Here is a 21,962-nt window from a genome sequence, read left to right as displayed (position 1 = left end):
TAGACGTGGAGACAGCATGGGGTCTTGTGGCTAGAACATTTATATTCATTTCTCAGTCAAACTTCCTTCTTTACTTAAGGCAGGAAGTTTTCTGAAGCAGAATGGCCTTTGGATTTACTGATTAGAGCTGCAAATAACGACACGCAAGACATAGCCATTCAAATACTTTAAGGGTTGTTCACACCAGTGGTTCTTTAATGCACTTTTCTTGACTTATTAATGTATGCAAATCATATTACAGTTTAAGATCCATTAGATCATACCTACGCTAATCTGGTAGCACTATGCTTTCCATGCAATTAAAAATGCATGGGATTCCCATTCAAGGTAAAGTACCTAGGCATTTTATTCTAATTTGAAGAGAGTGACGGGGGTTAGAAACCTTGTCAACCTGTCCATGTCTGTGCTGGGAAGATTCACCATGTTTCGTTTTCCAGAAGACCATTGTTACTGAAAGTTAAGGTAAGGGAAATTCTATTTACCGGTACAAAAAAAAAAGGGGGAAAACTAATAGTGAAAAGTGTCTACTCGATGGATTTCTCTAAAGTCTGGTAAGCACTAATATTTTTTTTTCATTCAACCTAGCGGAAAAAAAATTGACATCTTTGGTTGGAACCACTGTATTAACGATCCAACGTTAGTACTGTCATCTCTCCCTCTGAGTTGCTGTGTTCTGCTGGGGGGGGGCGCCCCCCCACAGAACACTCTAGTCAGTGCTCTCAGACATTGGCTAAGAGCACTGATCGGGAGTGGGGTGGCTGCTGTTTTTTCCAGCATGCTGGTATGACAGAAGACTGCCAAATGGCCGGGTTATGTCAGACCGGCTGCCATACACACGAACCGAATACCGTACGGTTTTAATTGAACTGCCTCGGCCCTGACATTAGGCCCGTGTGTACTTGGCATTGCCATAGAGATATCGCCTCTCACTTGTTGAGGCAGGAAATGAAACAAATGACAGAAAAAAGAAAAATAACTCAAGCAATACTATTCATATCCAAAATTATACAAGTTTTACCTTTAAATATAGTTAATTTTCTTTTCAAATTACTAATGTTATACTGTGCTATTTCATCGTACAATTGCTTTGGGGGCAAATTTATCCCTTTCCCGTCCAGCTCAAGCACCCCTTTCAGTGGGTCTTTACACTGAGAGAGAAGAACAGACTTCCCAATCCTGACATAACTGTTTTAGTGATCACATGATCAGCCATCTCCCGATCACAACTAGAGACAGAGAGCTGTCTATGACTGTGCTGGGAGTGCATAGTGAATACACCAGGGACACAGCTGTCCATGGACACATTTGTGTGGTATGAGGCTGTTAAATCCCACCTGCTTTGCCGCGGCACATACACATTATGTGGGCAGAAAGCCGTTAACAGTAAAACCTTTGCTCAATGTGTTCCTTTCTTGTATGCCATAATTTGCTTTAAAACTATATGTGTGTTTGAGCTGCCATTTTGAAATATTTAAAGTGCACCTATGTCCAGACTATGGACCATAAATTATCTACAAAATCATAACAAGCAATGAAAGATCTTTAAAACAAACCATCCCTTTCACTTTAAAAAATCACAACAATGACGCTAAGACCTCTTTCACACGGAGGAGCTTTACAGGTACTACAGCGCTAAAAATAGTAAAGAGCATATCCTATCTCTCCAGTGTAAAAGCCCAAGTGCTTTCACACTAGAGCGGTGCGCTTACAGGGCATTACAAAAAAAAATCCTGCAAGCAGCATCTTTGAAGTGATGAAGGTGCGGTGTATACACCGCTCCTTCACTGCTGCTGCCCATTGAAATCAATGGGGCAGTGCAGCTTTACCCTTTTAACCCTTTCACATTCGCTAGCGGGGGGGGAAGCGAAAATTGATGGTAAAGTGGCACTAAAAATTTTGCGGCGATGCACCCACCACCCGAGTGTGCAAGGGGCTTTAAGCAGTTTTAGTTAGTTTCTAACAGTTTAGAAACATCAGCTGTGGGTTTTGAATGGACAATTGCAACAATAAAGAATAAGAGAAAGGGTTCCAGTTCTTATTTTTATTTTTTTTATCAGTACTGTTTTTTTTTCAGTGGATGTAGTTCTATCATTTTCTATGAGGCCATTCACGCAGTGTGCAAAGATCAATAAACTTGCACTGCATTAAGATTCTTAAAATCAATAGAATAATCTGCATCTGTGGTCAGTAATTTATGCATGTATACATATAGACACGTATAAATATATTATCATGCATACAATTAATGCAATGGAAACAGAATTGTATGCATCTTAATGCTATATGGACATTATGCATCAATACGTATGTAAACGTATGCACTTTACAGAACACTTTATGCCTTTTTTACACAGGATCTCAACTGGCAGTCTTTGGCAGCGAGATCCTGCATAAATGATTAGTAATTTCATTGTGGTCATGTTCATATACCCAAAAGGAAAATTCATTTTACTGCTTGGGTTGTGAACTTTGAAAATGAATTTCAACACAATACCTGTAGTTACAAAGATGCATAAGTGCTTGTTTAAAAGTGCTTTTATTGCTTTTTCACGATTCACCTTAAATTGGAACAGTATCATATTCTAAAGAAGGGTTCTGGGGGCCAATGCAGCAGAGTTATGTTAGGTTATTACAAATATTTTAAATTTTATGTTTTCCTCATGCTTTAGTCAGTGCATTTAAAAGGATCTTTTCAAGCTTCATCAAAGATTGTTTGTTTTGTATGGAATGTATGGAATGTAATCAGTTAACGCAGTATTAACCCCAAAATCAAACATTGTATTGCAGTTTACCAATTCTCAGATATGTTCACCACACTAGCTTTCTTTCCTTTATCTTCAGCTGGTGATGACCAGTAAGTCTGTTGTTTTTCAAAAGAACAAGCTGCAGTGCAGATGTAGCAGTTTCAGAGATGAGACAAACCATTTACTGCTGACAGAGGTGCTTACAACGATCAGCTTTTATTGATTTATGTAAACTCTTTTATTCCAAAAAGAAAAACAAGTGTTTGCTGTAACTGCCTATAAAGTATTAGCTGGAGTTTGGCTTTATTATGTTTGTTTATTTTAATCTACTAGTACATCTAACACTCTCCTCCTCGTAGACGCACAATTCTGCTATGATGTGCCCCTGTACACCTTCATCCAGAGTGGTGGCAATTTAATACAAGGTGTATTACTGACCAGATAAGCAGGGGAAATTAGAGGGGGAAAGACTATAAAAATAAAACTCATGCAGCTATCAGATCTAATGATTGGTAAGCTGCAATATATCACATTTTCAGTTTTGGGTTTAACGCTGCTTTAAAGTGAACAAGTGTATGAATCACCAGACCATCTGGGCAATACAACAACTAAGAATGTATTCCTCATCCTGTGATGAGGATCATTTTATATACAAGAAAAGATAAGACCATGTAAAATTGGGGAGCCTTTCTGGAATCGCAGCACACTTATCTAACTGTATTATGTTTTATGTGGCTCATATGTTAGAGTCACATTACACAAGTGGCATAATGTCAAAGAGATAGACTGCTAGCTGTGTAATACAATTGTGTACATGCTTGTATATCAAAATGTCTTTATTAGTAGGGATTCCATCCATTGCTTCAGATATATATAAACCTGTGACAAATATTAGGTTAAATACAACTGCTTCACAGTACATTCCGATTATATAAAAATTACATTTAAAAAGATTAGATAAAATATGAAGAGAAAACACATTTTTATTAATCTCATCAGTAAATAAATAATGTTTTTGTGGTTATAAAACAGAGAATATAAAGCAGACCTTGCAGTAAAATATGAGATCCCTTATAACATCTGGTCCCCCTGAAAAAAATAGCTGGCTGCAAAAATTCTAAAATATAGCTGTTAAAAATATTTGAATATATACTTACCTAACCATTGTCTTCTGCTGGTGGTGCCTAGGTAAGGGTGATTGCACACTCCTTCCAATGAGATCCTGAGGAATGACCAGCAGGTCAAACCTTACAAGGAGACACACTTTAACTGGATTGGAATAATGGTACTAATCATTTACCAGCTTGGTGATGCCCTACCCAGCAATGGGAAACATTGGGGGTATGGTAAAAACACATTAAACTTTTTTCTGTTCATTTTGGAATTAGTGGCTTTATGAGTGGACCTAGATCCTGCTAGGTCCACTTTAACAATTTTAAATTGTGGTTTTAAAGCTCCAATAATGTATTTGTATGAATTTAGGCAATTGAAGGGACATGTTACAATATATTTATATGCTCGATTTTTTTTGTTTTTAATATATATAGGACAGCAACAGTTTTTCTTTTTTAATATCCCAGTAATCCTCGTACATCTATATCGCCAATTGTTTTTTTCCTTGCTTTATCTCCACCCAACACAAAGATAATCCCAGTAATCCCGATCTATATTATATAATGGAAGAACACCATTACTTCTCACCTCATCCACTTGTGGATCCTGAGCTTGGGGCATATGGTGTGTTGGCTTGTCACAGTCCGTCATATAATGTTCACAGTAGTCATACGCAGCTTTGGGGTCGTCAATAATCAGTAGCTGCTGGATGTCACCCTGTAACAAATCATTCAAAAACAAGTTTGTTATTTTGTCTTGGCTGCTCAAATTAGCATAACATATGAATGCTAGAGCTTTAAGCAAGCTAAAAATGCTGAAAGATATCCTTATATTACACTTATGATACTGACTGAAGACATTTAATTGCATGAAATAATCCCACAAATCAATTCCATAAAAAAAGACATATACATAATGCACAAGCAAGAAGTGTAATATGCAGCAATGGAAAATTAAAATACAAAATACCTGCAGCATGCAAATATCCATTACAGAGAAAAAGTGCCAGTAGCTGCACACAATGTAAGTTGAATTCTACATTTTTCATGGAAATTTTTACCTTGTTTATTTTTTCTGCCTCTGTAATTGTTATTGCTCTCTGCATTTCTAATGCTTAATATACAAGACGCACACTGTGCCTTCAGAGGAAAATGATTTCAGATGTTAACCTAATAGTGCCACCATGTGGTCAGAGCAGAGAGCCCTTCTCTAACTGTATGGCAGTCATCAGTCTTAAGTCAATTTTAACGAAGAGCCAAAAAGGAAATATTTCCTAGGCCCACAAGAAACACACCCCCACAATCTGATATGAAAGCAATAATATTCTAATTTAGCTCACATGTTTTCTAAAGTCCCTGGCACCCTAAGAACGGAAGGCAACCTACACTTTTACTTTCCTATTTCCAGGACATCTAGAGCTAGATACAAATTCTACTGCAATTTCTTTCAGACAAAGCTTCAAATATATGTTTATCAATACTATAAAAGTCCCATACACAAACTGATGTGGGGTTTACAATCTCACACACATCAATGGGTGTGTATGACCCCATGTATTTAGAGAGTGGCCTACACATAAAGTGAATATTGGCAGACAAAGACTTATGTGACCTTTTGCTACAGACAATTGACACCTTAGGTGACATTCACTTAAAAAAAATGACTCCCTTGCAATATAAAAAAAATGTTGTTTTTACTCCTCTCTGTCCTTCCCTCATCATTATTCATGCCTAGTCAAGGATCAATGAGAACTGGCACCCAGTGCTGAAGGGTGTATGTGGTGGCACAACATCAGAGGCTGGCTGCAAGAACTAAGAAGAGTCAGTCGGCTCTGGATGACATAGAAAGGGAAAATTGTGGGGTGGAGCCCAGACTGTGGCAGTAGAGCGTCAGGAGATGGCTGAATTCACTGGACAGGTCCATATGTTTTCTGAAGAGAACCCTATATATTAAGTAAGGGTGCATTTGCACTTGCACATGCAATTAGATGGGAAAACTCTAGCGGAGGTGCCACAATTAGCTGAAGGAGGCAGTCCCATTAAAAGAAACAGGAAGCTGCCATTTCTTGCAGCTAATCATGGTCACTTGCATTTAATCGCTCATCCAGCATCCATGGCCGATCACTTGCAAGTAATCACTGAATGTGAGCTTACATGCGGGTGGGCCACAGTTAGTGCAGGAGACAGCAGCCTCCCATTGTTTCAATGGGGTTGCCTTCCATAGCTAATCACAGAAACCCCCACTGGGGTTCTCACATCTAATCAGAGTGCAGGAGCATTCACAGGTATGAATGCACCCAAAAAGGGAATAAAAAAAAGAGGAGGGGAAGTGAAGTTCCGCTTTAATGTTTACTCAACTTTTTGTATACAGTGAAGCTGTATACACCTTTTGAATACCCACCAAAACAGGAATAGAGGAGGACACAAGTTCTGGTGACCCTGTTGACAACTAGGCGTTTCCTTCACTTTGAAGGTATTTCATCTCACTTCCTGCTGTGGCTAGGAAACAGAAAGTGAAAAGAAATCTCCCCCAAAAAACCGGCAGGGGTTATAACCCCCGTTACTTTATCCAACATTAAAAAAAAAAAAAGTTTTGGCTTTAGTTCTACTTTAAAGAAAACCTGACAAATATGGAGGCTGATGTTGCTGAACTCTTTATAACAAAGCTTGTAGCTTGGCTGTCAGGCTGATTGTCTGGCTTCACTACTGTTAAGGGCCCAGAAAACATGTGCAGAAGGTAAAGTCAGAACACCCCATCTGCAGATTTTTTCCAGTTAAAGTCTCGGAAGACATGAACCCAGAGGGTCAGGATGACAACCATTCAGCTAGCATTTTCACAAAAGTGGGCCAAATGTTGCAGCAGGGAGGTTTCTATCATGACAGATAAAAAAAAAGTCATATTTTGGTGAATTGTGTAGATGAGTCCCAGGACTTTTTTATATTCAGATAGATAACAACAAAGCACAGTGTAGGATCCCGTCTCCAATAAATATCTATGTCTGAGACATTAAACAGGCACAGATCAATACTACTGAAACGTGGCATTGGTCACAGCATTCTTAACCCATAATTCCTAATGAAATATATACAGTAGTAGCAGGTACTGGAACCCTACTTGTATTACAACCCGCAATCCATAAGTCACATTGCAGTATGAACAATACCAGCTTAGGGGACAAGAAGTGTTTTAGTAGTTTCGATCTCGCCAGATGATACAGTACAAAGAACTATCAGCAGGCAGTACTTCAATACAGAGCGCATGCAGTGTAAATTCATCTGAATAGACGATATCAGGCAATGTAACACAGGTGTCAGTGTATTACAGATCATACAGAGTTCTAAGCTCCCTTGTACACTGATTCATCACATAGTGGAGGTCACATATCAAATATGCGTATAACAAACACACAGAGTATACAAAGGAGGCTTTAATTGACAGTATAGTAGAATAGAAGATTTTAAAATACATAAACTGTAGTATATGCAGTGACTAAGGATAGATTGTTAATTTCTAGCACTTAAAGTAGACTGGAGCTCAAAAAAGTGAAGATTTCCTATATAACATCTATAAATCTATACATGCTAAGTTTACCCAAGAAGTGCCCTGAAAAGTCTCCTTTTTGCTTTGCATTCCTCCTTAAAATTTCAGTCAAGCGACTGTGTCTAGGCACATTTGTGCTATAACCTAATAGTGGTATAGCAGCATGAGATCATCTAAGGCAGCCCACAGATGATACAATTTTATTAAATTCAACCATACGGTTGGAAAAAAAAAACTGACCCGATCCCCCCATCCACACATTCGATGTGGATGAGGGAATCCTTGACGTTGAGGTATAGCATTCTGACAGCGGGAAGATATCCCTGTCAAAATAAAGTGATCAGATTTGTAGGCTATAGCCTGCAGCAGTGATCAAGCGGGGGAAATCTCACAAGGCGGTTGCACAGAAGCTGACTTGTAGATCGACTTCTGTACAACCACAGTGCCCATACATGGATCGCAATTCGGTCGGGCCCTGCTAAACCATCCAGATTTCTATCCATGTATGGCCAGCTTTAGGCATCGCTTCCTCTAAATGATATTCTCACAAAATTAGGAGTGATATCTCGACTGTGCCACTTACTGTTGGGTTTGCTGGAGAGGAGTTTGTACCTGAGGATTTGCAGTGCAAGGATCTCCCTGCTTATGCTTCAGTAAGTGTGTGGACCTGAGCTGTCTCTACATCTTTTGCTGCTTCTTGATCCTTACTCTAGCAGTCATCAGGAGGACAGCTCAGGCATAAGAAAGTAAGGCGCTGCTCCTCTGTCAAGATGGCCACCTCCACACAAAGACACAGTGTGAAAGATAGCATAGTAAGGCTAAATACATACTAGCCTGCATGGTAAAATGCAACATTTTACTGCAGCAGTCAACCCGGCTTCCAAGGGCCTGATGGTGACCCCCAGAGCCAGAGAGAACTGACATTCCTCCTCAGGGTGCAGGTTACTAGGTATAGTGGGTGAGGTGTAAGGTGAAAAGATTGGGCGGCAGTCACTTTTTGTAAAAATTAACAACGAGAGTTTTATTTCTCTTAACAGGAATGGTGGAAGAGGGGGATAGGGCTCAGGACACCCTTAGGCAAATGCAATAGCAATTAGGCAAACTCTGTGGACAAAAATAGAACTAGGCAGCCAGCAATACAGATGAAGGACCTTTAAGCTTAATGCAGCAATCTGTATCTTGTAGCAACTGTAACTTATAGCAACAACTTCTCCCACAGTATCCTACTGTAGTTCTTCCAGTTTAACTCACAGTATCCCCCTTTAGATCTTCCAGCTTAACACACAGTATCCCACTGTAGATCATTAAGTTCATCTTGCTGTCTCTTACTAGACTTCTTAGACTCTCAGCTACCTGCTGGATCCCTTAAGCTTCACCCACAGCTAATCGCTGTACTTATCTTCAGGCCTTACTTACAGTTTCCTGCTGTACTCCTTCAAGCTTTACTCACAGATATCTTCCGTATTCCTGGATGAGTCTCCACTGAAGCTTTCCCACTTACTTCACCGTCCCTGGCTGCTGAAGTGTCTGCTCTGGTACTTCTTCAGAACTGCATCCCTTCCAAACTTACCCCTGGTAACAGGAGTGGTCATCCCTCTGGCAACTGCTTCTACTTTACCTCTGGCAACGAACAGGCTCCCCTTGGGCTCAACCCTCTAACACACGCGATTCTGCCCCAGGCTTCGGGCTTAAACTTTGCTGCTTCTTCTTTGCTTCTGGATAGGCCTCGGGCTTCAGGCCTAGCAGCTAGGAAAAAACCCAACTGACTTCTCCTGAATAAATAGCCTATCCCAGCGAGCACAGCGGCCAAAAGAAACTTCTGCTGATTGGCTGAGACAACTTATTTACCCATCACCTGAATTTACTGTAAGTCATCATCCTAATGTCAAAGGCAACAGTGCCACCTATTGACAGAAGAGAGAGACTACCAATTAAACTCAGGCTAAGGACAGAAATTAGAGGATCAAACTATCAATTAGCCAGGCTAATTACCACCTAGCACAATTATATTTATTATCAGCCCTGTTTAGTACCAGGGTGCTACATTACTATACATGCTAGTGTCAGCCGTGGTAGGGAGTGGTACATTTTTTCCTTGTTTTTGTAACTTTATTTTAAATGTCACATATGGCTTTATTTACTAAAGCTGGAGAGTGCAAAATCAGGCTCACTTCTGCACAGAAGCCAATTGGCTTCCAGGTTGTATTGCCAAAACTTAATTGAACAAGCTGAACTTAGAAACAGACTGGTTTCTATGCAGAAGTCAGCTTAATTTTGCATTCTCCAACTTTACTAAATAAACCCCATAGTGACACCTCATTCATGTAGCTGCACAGCAGCGTGACGAATTGCGTTGCTGCGCGGTGACATGCAGTGTCTTCCAGACATGGTGCATTTTTCCACACTGTACATCACACCAGCCTTGTTTTCTATCTGCTCTAGTGGTGACCTGCATTTTTCCAGTGCTCCTTGCCGAACTTTTGTTTGGCAAAGCCTTTATAGTACAGTTCCTTTTTGAAAATTACAAATGCAATCATTTATAGGTTGTGTGAAAAGTTTACTGCAACATAATGCTTTTGATAGTTAAATGTCAGGTTTATTCATAGATGTCACTACATCTGAAAAAAGGTCAACTTGGGTGGAAAAAGAGATAGAGATTGAGTACCAGATAAGAAATCCTTCCAAAAATAGGCAAGGGATAGTGTTGTAATTGCCTTCACATGTGGGAACCGATGGGATTTGTTCATTATAAAACACTGAAGAAAATCTGGGTGAAATATAAATTAATTACATAAACTAAAGGTCACAAAAATTCACTCAACTCACCATGGTGCTTGTACTGACATTGATTTTGTATTGACATTTATTTGACATTTGTATTGACATTTCACCAACATTGCTGCAGCTGCCCTTAGATGATCTTAATGTTGAACCATTGTTAATTTCTTCTGCTGGTCTATAGCTAACCTAATAAGACACCTAACAAAAACAAAAACACCAGATCCAGAGTGTGCAATGAGCTAAATAAGAAAAATTGTATCCGTGAGTGGTGGCACACCCACTTCCTCTGCACAATCCTAAACGGTAACTGATTTCAGATTAGTAGTACAAGGTTCGCTCATTTGTAAAGGACTGGACACCTAAAATGTCATAGTCCTAGGTACTCTGTGGCCCTACTGGGAATTACTTCTTTAAATTCGGCATGTGCGAAGTGTTCTCTACTTACTTCTGCCCTGCTGCACTGAGTGGATTAAACCTCATCAGGAAGGAATGTTACAGGACAGAAATACAGGAAAAATACTCGTCTGAGACCTGTAAATTTCATCTCTGGGAAACTCATTACTTCTCCCTGCTTTTTGCAACTTGGAGCTTGAGTGCCCTTCTGTGCCAGATCCGAGACGTTTAAATAAATACACTAGACATGATCAAATTAACACCTGCACTGCCAGGAAACTATACTAGCCCTATCAAAAAAAGGAAATGTTAACTCTTTAAATGGTTTAGGTGTAATTTTAATCACTAGGCATTTCATTTTAGCCATTATTTTTTAAGTCATTTTATTTTTTTGAAGATTTCTGAAAATTTAAATATGCTTGTATCAAGTTTATGTAAGCATTTTATCTGTATTTTGTACATATGTTTGGCACTATCTTAATTCAGTAATAAACATTTTAAAGAGGGGGTTTTCATGATATCTCATTGCATAGTATCTTGGGCTTTCTAATAAGAATGGGCAGCACTTTCTTCCTGCATTTGCTCACTTTACCTGCAGACTGAAAAAGAACTCTCTTTGCAGAAGAGTATGGAGGAATCCCTCCTCTGATGCCTTAAGATACAGTATGTGTGTTTAAGCCAATATCCTGCTGTTCTGGCCTTACACTTTCCACTTGCAGACTGTAGGAGGTAAACATAAAATACTAATATGCAATGATTCATATTTAACTTCATTACTTTTCTTTAACAGCTTCAATTCTGGGCACTTTCACCCCCTTCCTGCCCAGGCCAATTTTGAGCTTTCAGCTCTGTCACACTTTAAATGACAATTGTGTGGTCATGTAACACTGTACCCAAATTAAATTGTTATCATTTACTGTACTCTGAAAAGTTTGTGTACTTCCTAGGTGAACTTGTTTCAACAAAAAACATTTTGATTTAAATAAAAAAAATTGTTATCATTTTGTCGAGACAGATAGAGCTTTCTTTTGGTGGTATTTAATCACCACTGGGTTACTTATTTTTTTGCTAAAAAGAAGAAAAAAAGACTTTGAAAAGAAAGCAGTTTTTCTTAGTTTCTGTTAGAAAATTTTGTAAAAAAACGTCTGCAATGCTGGGCACTGTTTGGCATCACTGCTGGGCACTGTTGGTACTGCACTAATAATCAGTGCCTTGATTATCTGTGCAGTCCTCCCCTGTGAGGAAATGCCGCTGATCGGCTCTCATCTTCTCATACTCTGTCAGTGTGAGGGGAGGATAGCCGATAACCAGCATTTCCTTGTTTACATGTGATCAGCTGTGATTGGACACAGCCAAAAGCATGGCTAAAGAGCCACGTCATTGGCTGTTTATTGAGATCGGGGATGAGCCGTGTCCCAGGGATCACCATGCTGCATTCCCCCGTGAGTGCGCAAGCACACCAAGAGTGGAGTGACATAATATAATGTCATCCCAGAACAAGAGAGCCCCCTGTAATTTGTCTATACAGCGGGTGGGAGGTGGTTAAAGTTCACCTGTTTCCAGACTTTGGACATCAAAGTGGTTGTAAAGGCAGAAGGTTGTTTTATCTTAATGCATTCTATACATTAAGATAAAAAAAACTCATGTGTGTAGCAGCCCCCCTCAGTTCCCTAATACTTACCTGAGGTCCATCCCTTTCCAGCGATGTGTACGAGTGCCTTCTCATGGGCTTCTCATGGACTGAGCGCCATTGGCTTCCACTGCTGTCAATCAAAATCAGTCAGCCAATCACGAGAGAGAGGGGGACAAACCAAGGCTTCATGTCTGAATGGACACACAGAGCGGAGACTTGACTCAGTGCCCCCATAGCAAGCTGCTTGCTCTGGGGACACACAGCAGGAGGGAGGGGCCAGGAGTGCCAGCGTGGGACCCAAGAAGAGGAGGACCCAGTATGCTCTGATAAATAGGGCAGGTAAGTATTACATGTTTATTATAATTTTTTTTTTTTATTAGACTTTAGTATCACTTTAAAATACCTAACAGCTTAAAAACAGCTGCTGTTTGTTCATGTAGAAATGTAGTGTCATTCCAAATTCTGTTTTTGTCATTTTGAAATCCATTTATTTATTCAGCTAATTAACATGAAGTGTATTATTTTAGTCACATTATGTGTTGAGCTTGCTCCAACAGGGTGTCCAAGAAATAACACTCAGAGTTAATGGTTTTTAATGTTTTAATGCGTGGCCAATCAGCAATTTCAGGGTCACTTGATAAAGGCTGGGAGTGCTATTAAAGTGATTGTAAAGGTTTTTTTTTTTTTGTTTTGTTTTTACATACATGCTCCCTCTCTCTCCTCACAAGATTTAATTGACAACAACAGGAGCAAATGGCTCCCGCTGCTAATGAGTCTCCTGTAAGAAAAGAAAGATAGGAGAAGATCTGCACAATGCTGGATTGAGTTTGGGTTTGGGTGGGTGTTTAGGGGGCTGAGTGGAGAAACTTTTGAAAGTTTGTTTACCTTAATGCAGAAAACATATTAAGGTAAAAAGGTAAAAAATAACTATTTGCCTTTATAACCACTATAACCAATATTTGAAGCTTTTCCTGGTACATTGTTTTGACACTAGTATTTTTTCACTAAGAGGATACATCTGTGACATTTGTCTTTTTTAAGGCTTTTACAGATCTCCTTTAAAGGAAGTTTGGTTGAGTCAAACATCAAGACCCCTTTCACACTGGGGTGTTTTTCAGGCGTTTTTCAGGCGTTTTTCAGGCGCTTTAGCGTTAAAAAAAGTGCCTGTAAAGCGCTTGAAAGAAGCCTCATCTGCAGTCCCAATGTGAAAGCCCAAGTGCTTTAAGAGCCCTTTCACAATGTCAGTGCCCGAAAAACGCTTGTAAAGCACCGCTTAAACTAGCAGCGCTTTACCAGCATTTTTCGAGCGTTATGGGGCGCTTTTAACCCCTGCTAGTGGCCAAATAAAGGGTTAAAAGCGCCCACAAAACGCTGCTGCCAATAGCACTTTTCAGACGCTTTTCAGGCATTTTAAAGGCGCTTCCCATTGATTTCAATGTGAAGGGGCGCTTTAGGAGCGTTGTATTCACCGCTCTAAAAGCGCTGCAAAGAAGCTGCTTGCAGGACTTTTTTTGATGCCCTGCCAGCGCAGCGCCTCGGTGTGAAAGCACTCAGGCTTTTACATTGGGATTGCAGTTGCGGCTTCTTTCAGGCGCTTTTTTTGAAGTTAAAGTGCCTGAAAAACGCTCCAGTGTGAAAGGGATCCCCGTGTGAAAGCACTCGGGCTTTTACATTGGGTTCGCAGTTGCAACTTCTTTCAAGCGCTTCTTTTTAACGCTAAAGCGCCTGAAAAACGCACGAAAAATGCCCCAGTGTGAAAGGGGTCTAAAGGTAAATTTAAATCTGACTTTCAGTGAAAAGCCATCAACTAATCCAGGAGAAAGTAGGGAGTCATGGTGACATCACTACACCTTCAAGAAGTGGCTGAATTGGAAGCTAAAAAAAAATATTTTTGTTTTTCCCCCTTTTATTAACAGCTACTTATTTAAATCACCTTTGCAGTTGATTTGACTTTAGGGCTAGAGGGCTTTCAATTTAGTAGGCTTTCCATTTTCATGGCAGGTCTATTTTAACTATGTTAAGATCATTGTAGGAAAACAAAGAAAGACTGCACTGCTCCAAGTTCCGTGCGTGTTCCTCTGATCCCTCACAGCACTGGGTGTTGGCTTTTAAGAGTCCATCCCACTCAGGCATGTAAAGCAAAAAACAATAGTCAAAGCTGCACTCCTCAAAGTCACACCATGAAGTTTAATCAGTGTAGCTGGCTTCCAACATAGTCCCTACCCTAATGTGTTTCATCCAAATTGGGCCTATTAATATGAATAAGCCCAATGAGAGTGAAATATGTCAAAGGGGCCTGTGCCAGTAGCCAATTCCATGGTGTAACTTTAAAAAGTGTAGCTTTTATCTTTGTTTTTGATATGTTAAAATCCACATTTTTTGTATATCTTTGGATACAGCAGGGATGTTTTAGAAACCCTGCCAGGATTTTATTGCAGGCAAGGTAGTGAGGCACTTGACTTATTGCTAACTAAGGTCCTTAAAATTCTTTAGGTGAAAATAGAACAGGGATTTCATCACAGTGTCTGTCTCATCATGGGAGATTCACTGTCTTTATTTGTCCTGGTGATCATGGTAAATAGGACAGAAAGTGATGGGAAATCCAAGCCAGGGTTCCCAAATGAGCAGGTAACTTATGAAAAAAAGTGTGTCAAATAATGCACTACAGCTATGACTGAAATCCTGAAATGGATACTCATTCAACATAAAGACTGAATAGCAAGCAAATAAGACACTAAAAGGCGATTGGCTCCAGTGGTGCCAGTCTCTGTTTGTACACGTTAGTTGCACTAAATATTTATAACAACTTCAGCTCTGTAAAGATTTTCAAGGGAAGGTATTAAAGTACAAAGCAAGCTGAAGTTCTACCTAAGCACTCATAAAACATGTCTGTTTATTGTTTTCAAACAGGAGCAGAGACTGCATATTTATCATTTCAATTTGTCTTTGAAGAGTAATTGTCAGACTGTTAGTACAACGAATTGCCGAGGCCGCTAAAGCGATGCTTTTGTGAAATGAGTCCCATCTGCAAGCTGCATTGATTTCCGGAGTTTCGCCACAATCACCCATTTTGGGTCCTCATAAATCTCAACTATAAACACTAAATTGGAGGCATTTGGATACCAGATTGCAAAATGTTATAAAGGATCGTTCAGATTACTATGTAGCTTTCTTTACATTCAGCAAGAGGAGTTGAGCCATGATTGCTTGCTTTGTTAAAGCAAATTGCTTTTAGAGAATGATTGTAGTTAAGAGAGTCAAGTAAAAGGCTGCACTTTGTAGGTAATTATAACACCTGTCAAATGCTTGACCTTTAAATTCCCGAAAAGACAGAATACAATTTCTCAAACATCAGCTGTCTGTCTGTACTTTTTAATAGGAAATTACAATGGAGTTAAGCTAAAGAAAAACATCAGTTCAAACACTTCTTCAATTTGGGCTGCAAAATATCTTTGCTCATAAATCCTCATTTTCAAACATTCTCAATCTCTATGTACAAATACCTGTGATCTTTATTAAAGCTCAAATCTTTTTCAGACAAGCACAGAAGTTGGTAAGTGCAAGGCAAGATTGCAGTTTTGATGTGTAGAATGCAGTATTGAAACAAAAACATGTCATGCACTGGTAAATATATTATGCTGCCAGAGAATACACCTGATGACAAGTGTCAGTGGCTAGATGCCCCCTATATATTTCATCCCCTGTCTAACTAATGAGGGTCATGGGCCCTGGTGAAGTGCACAAACAGCATGATAATACCATTCAGCCACCACTGAAAATTTGCCTGACTGGTGTAAGAAATGTCTTAATATATTTGCTAACCAGTATAACAGCAATTTGACAATTTGAGATGTTGATGCACAAGCATGCATATACAGAAATAAATAACTACAGATACTAGATAAAATATCTATCTATCTATCTATCTATCTATCTATCTATCTATCTATCTATTTTACAAATTGACCATAATGTGTGTGGAGCTATATAAATATACAGTATCTTCTGTGTGTATGTATATATATATATATATATATATATATATATATATATATATATAAAGCGGCTGTATCTGTGCAGACACATAGTAATGCCAAGTTTCAGCAGCAGGTGGTGCACTAGTTGCAAACTGTGATGGCAGCTTCCAGTGACAGTAATACTTTGGTAGGGATACTTTTACTGCAATTTCACAATGACATAAAAATCTGATAAACAAATCAGAAAAAAAAAAAGATTCAGAAGGACTGAAATGTGTCTAATGAGCAATCCCATTGGAAATCACTGCAGGCAACCGACTGGCAAGTTTGTGATTTCAACAAGTGCAGGCTTGACTTTTTGTAGGAAAGGCCAACAATTCTTTGAGATAAATATTGCACCAAAGGTCTCAAAACTCATGACATCCAGCAGTACTCTGTGAACTACTGGTATTGCTTCCAATTTAAAGTGATACACACAATATCATTCTTCATGCTGGAATGCACTGCTTGCTGGCAAGCCCAACAGTATAAATAGCAGTGCATGTGTCTTGGCCACAGCATGAAAGCGAGGAAGTTGGAAGGAAGGTAACCAGCCCTCCTTCTTGTCCCAGCCCCATAGAACATACCTTCTAACTTTCTGAAATAAGAAAAAGGGTATTTTTTTGGCACAAAGTACAGTATGCAAGCAAAAAGCACATTCCTGCTACTCTCCTAGTAAAGCAGACCAAGAAGAATTAAAGGTAACTTTCTTTAACTTATTTTGCAGGGCACTTTGATCCCCTTCCTTCCCAGGCCAATTTTCAGATTTCAGTGCTGTAGCACTTTGAATGACAATGGGGTGGTCATGCAACGCTGTATCCAAACTAAATTTTTATCAATATTTTTTTTAAACAGATAGAACTTTCTTTTGGTGGTATTTAATCACCACTGGGTTTTTTATTTGTTGCCCCCCTCTCCAGCTGGCTCCCACTGCTGCCTCAATCCCTGTGAATAAAGGGAGAGGGGAGAGAAGAATTGCAGCTAGGAATAGCGAGGGGGAAAGGACATCAAATTGTATAAATGTTTTACCTTTTGAACCACTTTAATGAGTAAAAAATTATTTGTTAGACCCACAAGTCCTTTTTTTATTTTCAGAATAGAAAATTTTATCATTTAGAGCAGTGATGGTGAACCTTGGCACCCCAGATGTTTTGGAACTACATTTCCCATGATGCTCAACTAAACTGCAGAGTGCATGAACATCATGTTAAAAGTAGTTCTAAAACATCTGGAGTGCCAAGGTTAGCCATCACTAATTTAGAGGTTCATATAAGACTGTGGGGGTTATTTACGAAAGGCAAATCTACTTTGCAGTGCAAGTGCACTTAGAAGTGCAGTCCCTCTAAATCTAAGGGGTAGATCTGAAACGAGTGGAAGCTCTCTTGATTTTATCATCCAATCATGTACAAGCTAAAATACAGTTTTTTTTTTTATCCTTGCATGTCCCCCTCGGATCTACAGCGACTTTACTTCCAAGTGCACTTTCAGTGCAAAGTGGATTTTCCTTTAGTAAATAACCCCCTTAGTGCAGTGAAACACTTTGGATAGTTAAATTGTGATTTTTATAGCCGTCTATACAATGTACATCAGACCAAAAAAGAGATACAACTGAGGAGGAAAGAGGGACAAAGGGATTTGGTTCCAAATGAGTTACAGTTCCTTTAAATAAGAAACAATTGGGCTACCATTGTGCAACAGAAACCATTAAAGTAATTCTGTGTCAAATCTTTTTGTTACTATGATGCCGGATGTCTCATGCTTTGTATATATAAACAGGGATTTAAAATATGGACTGGGAGTCATTACAGACTATTATAGTTACTTGCACAAAATATGAGCAGACATACATACTAAGTTATGACTAGATGACCTATACCCCATCCATATTTTATACAGTAAAACATGGAAACTGTAATAGTTGGAGATACCAGAAAACCCACGATGCAGTCAAAATCTGGTATTCACATGATTAATACATGTTAACAAATCTTTTTTTTTTTTTTAAACTAGTGAGAGCTTTTGTAAATTTGACTGTATTAAAATCATCTTATTTTATCATAAAAGTAGGTTCTGTTAGGGTATACTGGTCCTTTAATTCAGGCTATGTTGTTATAAAGGAAAGTCTTCCTAAGATCCCTGAATGCAGACATGTGAAATGTTGCCTTTATCGTGGAATGCTTCCAGGATTGTGCCACTGTGAAATATAAGGAGGGAAAATAAACACACAGCCCACATCTTTACACTTGTTTCAAGCCAAGGAGCTGACAGACATCTTTCAGCACTTTCCAAAGACAGAAAACCACTGTGTGGATATTGCCCAAAGCTCCACTTTAAGTTAAATCACTTACAAAAGAGGAAAGATAAACATTTGAACATTTCTTATTGTAAAAATCCAAAGTAGACATTTTCAACACAAGCATCTACCATTTAACACATTTCCAGTTCCTTCATATAATACAGATCAGCAGGCAGCTTAGAGCAACAAATTTGTAGGCAGCGCATCACTAAAAAAACAACGGAACATTTACACTTTTTTTTTATCAGTGAGCTGTCTTTGCTGATTTGGTTTTAGGAAGTTATTGTTAAAGTCTATGCATAGTCAAATCTTTATTTTTTATTTTATTTTTTCATTTTTTTTTTACATTTTTCGTGTAGGAGGGAATACAACCTCTATGTTTTTAGCACCATCTGGATTAATTAGCCTTCTCTGTTTGTCCTAATGACTATTATCCTTGAGACCAAAATTTTACACCAGAACAAGTAGTGAGAGTAATGCCGCGTACACACGACCGGACTTTTCGACGGACTAGGTCTGACGGTCTTCCCGATGGACTTTCGGCGGAGGTCCGACAGACTTTCCGAATGAACGGACTTGGCCAGACACGAACGGACTAACGTGATGACATAAACTGGACTAAACAAGGACGTTCAATAGCCAGTAGCCAATAGCCGTCCTTTCGTTGTATTTGGTCCATCGGACTAGCACACAGACGAATGGTTTTCCCGATTTTTAGTCTGTCAGATAGATTTGAAACATGTTCTATTTCTAGGTCTGTCTGATTTTTTTCCCGAAAAACAATCGGACTAGACCACACACGATCGGACTGTCCGAGGGACTGATCCCGTCAGACCTAGTCTGCCGGAAAGTCCGGTCGTGTATACGCAGTATAAATCTTCCAATGGGAGCAACTCTCTAAAAGGGGATTTCCCCTTACTTTGAAGAAATTCCCTCTGATTAGTTGCATCTCCAGTACAGGAAGTAAAGGTCAATCTGCCCAATGACACACAGAAAGGTAAAAAAAAAAAAAGATATTCTAACTTCTCCCTACTCTATACAAAGCTATAAAAATGTTTGGCTATACTTACACTTTAATGAGCAACTGATCTTCAACAAGCATGCAATCAATGTAGTGTTGGAATGCTGCATATATACAGTACATGCTTATTCCAAATCAATCACTCAAGTTGTTAAAATAGAAGCATAGCCAAAGCTCTCTGGCTGAGTGATGTCAAAAAAAGGGGTCACAGGAGTGCTGAACAAACTGGACATGCAGCTGGCTCAGCCTCCCAGCATGCCTGAGCAAGCCCCTCCCCACCCCCTCCACAGTCCAGCACTTCAGTGAGTACTGGAGGGGCAGAGCTGAGATCCAGTGCTTGACAGTCACTGCTCTCTGCTCAGAGCAGAGGGGGAGAACTGAGTGTGTTTGATCGCTCAGTTCTTGGGGTAGAGCCGGATAGAACCTGCAGCCATCTAGGTGAGTATAATTTTTTTATTTTTCTGTATTCCTGTACTTCTCTTTTAAGAATAAAATCCAAATAGTTGTTATGTTCAATAGTAAGTAAATATTGAAAGCTTTCATATTCATAACATGATAAGTTCCTTTTAAAGGAAACCTCTACTAAGAGAAACATGAATCCTGCAGAATTATCATTGTACGTATGCTAGTTGCCTGGCTGTCAACTTTCAGCCAGAGGTCACACAGTGCTTTTCACCATTACCTTGGTGGATGATTTGACCATAGTAAAAATGAGTTTGGAGCTCAGAATGAAGTTACTTCAGCAGAACAGCAATGTACACATTAATGAGCACCACTAGATGCACATTTTAGGGTGTCTCAGAAATTTAGAGTAGTGAGATCCTCAGTCCTAGCAGTTTTTAACTTATATTAGCAGAGTGTACAATACAAATTTCACAGCACAGTGTACAGAATGGGTCAGCGTAAAATATAAAAACTATAGCATAGAGTATAAAATCAGACACTGTGGTATATAAAATGTACAGCATGATGCAAGCAAAGGGGCGGTGTGGAATATAAATTGCACAGCCCAGTGTACTAAATAGGTCAGGGTGGCATATAAAATATACTGCGCATTGTATGATTTTTTTTCTTACTTTTCACAATTTCAAAATATTAGATAGGGGCTTTCTGCTTCCTGTGATTAAAGCAATGGTGCACTTTCTTTTCACATTAATCGTTAATTCAGTTTGGAAAATATAAAAAGGTGACCTTTTTAAGGTAAAATGGCTCTGTTGACTTCAAAAGGTTATAGAGGCATCAGTGACTTTTACTGATGACTACAGCCTGCCTCACCCAAAGGTGTGCCACCAGAGAAATTGCTGGCCCTACTTTCTAATGGGCATTTAAAATGTACCAGGCTGAGAAGGCTCAGAAGGCTCTATGTACATTATTCACTCATTCAATTGCTGCAGTCCCCTATTAACAGACACAGCAAAACAAGTCTTCCACTACCCATGTCCTCTGCTGTGTCTGTATTAGATGATGCCATCTGTTAGACCAGCAGAGGAAGTCAGTAGTGGAAGATGTCCTCTGCTGGTTTTGTTTACAAGTGACAGCGGCAGTCAGGTGAGCTGTCTCAGAGCTCTGAGAAAAGTCTGGATGGGGCCAAAATGCCCAGTTTAATTGCAGAAGACCCCACCTCTCTTTATAATTGAGGCCTTGACCAGGCCCTCCCAAGCCCCATAGAAGCTGTATAGATTTCTTCAGCAGTAGTTTCACCAATGTTTTCTAGCAGTCAGTTGCCCTAATAATTTATAGTAAACCAGTACAGAGCATATAGTAGGCTGCTAAAACTCTCTTATTGAAACTTTTCATTGTCTAGCTGTTGTTGCAAAGGTTTTACTTTCTGCGTCACTGGCCTAAAACAAGTATGCAGATAAGGCCTTCTAAACATTCCCACTGACTAAGAAAGTATCAGGGCCAAAGAAGGCCAGTCCACTATCAATTTTTTTAGCAGGTCAGCAATTGCTTCCTTACTAGTTCTCTCAAAACAGGTTTCCTTTAACTGCTTGACCTCTGGAAGATTTACCACCCTTCTTAACCAGGTCATTTTTTGCTATATGACACAGCATAACTTTAACTGACAATTGCGTGGTCATGCAACGCTGTACATAAAAGACAATTATGTAATTTCTTCCCAAAAATAGAGCTTTCATTTGGTGGTATTTGATCACCATTGAGTTTTTTTTTATTTTTTGTGCTTTAAACCAAAAAAAACTGACAATTTTCAAAAAAGATCTGATATTCTTTACTTTCTACTATAAAACATATCCAATTAAAAAATGTAAAAAATAAAATGTCATCTTAAATTTAGGCCAATATGTATTGTATTCTACTACATATTTTTGGTAAAAGAAAATCCCATTAAATGTATATTGCATAAAACTATGGTATATATACTGGATTTAAAAAAAAATATATATATATATATATACTACTAATG

The 21,962-nt window shown here is 39.1% G+C and overlaps 1 protein-coding gene across 7 annotated transcripts in view; it reads right to left on the bottom strand.

The window, feature by feature from the left end:
• Positions 1-21,962, bottom strand: part of COL11A1 (collagen type XI alpha 1 chain) — a 260,086-nt gene that overhangs the window by 165,828 nt on the left and 72,296 nt on the right. For all 7 annotated transcript variants that reach the window (XM_077452794.1, XM_077452798.1, XM_077452796.1 and 4 more), the window contains exon 5: positions 4,446-4,574. In XM_077452794.1, the coding sequence (XP_077308920.1) occupies positions 4,446-4,574 (129 nt within the window). The remainder of the gene's footprint in view (positions 1-4,445; positions 4,575-21,962) is intronic.

Source organism: Lithobates pipiens, unplaced genomic scaffold (genome assembly GCF_037356315.1).
Source record: "Lithobates pipiens isolate NorthernLeopardFrog02 unplaced genomic scaffold, aLitPip1_a1.2 Scaffold_23, whole genome shotgun sequence".
In the NCBI taxonomy this organism is placed as follows: Eukaryota; Metazoa; Chordata; class Amphibia; order Anura; family Ranidae; genus Lithobates; species Lithobates pipiens.
The sequence above is the reverse complement of the archived record's forward strand: the minus strand, read 5'-3'. Positions and strand labels throughout refer to the sequence as shown.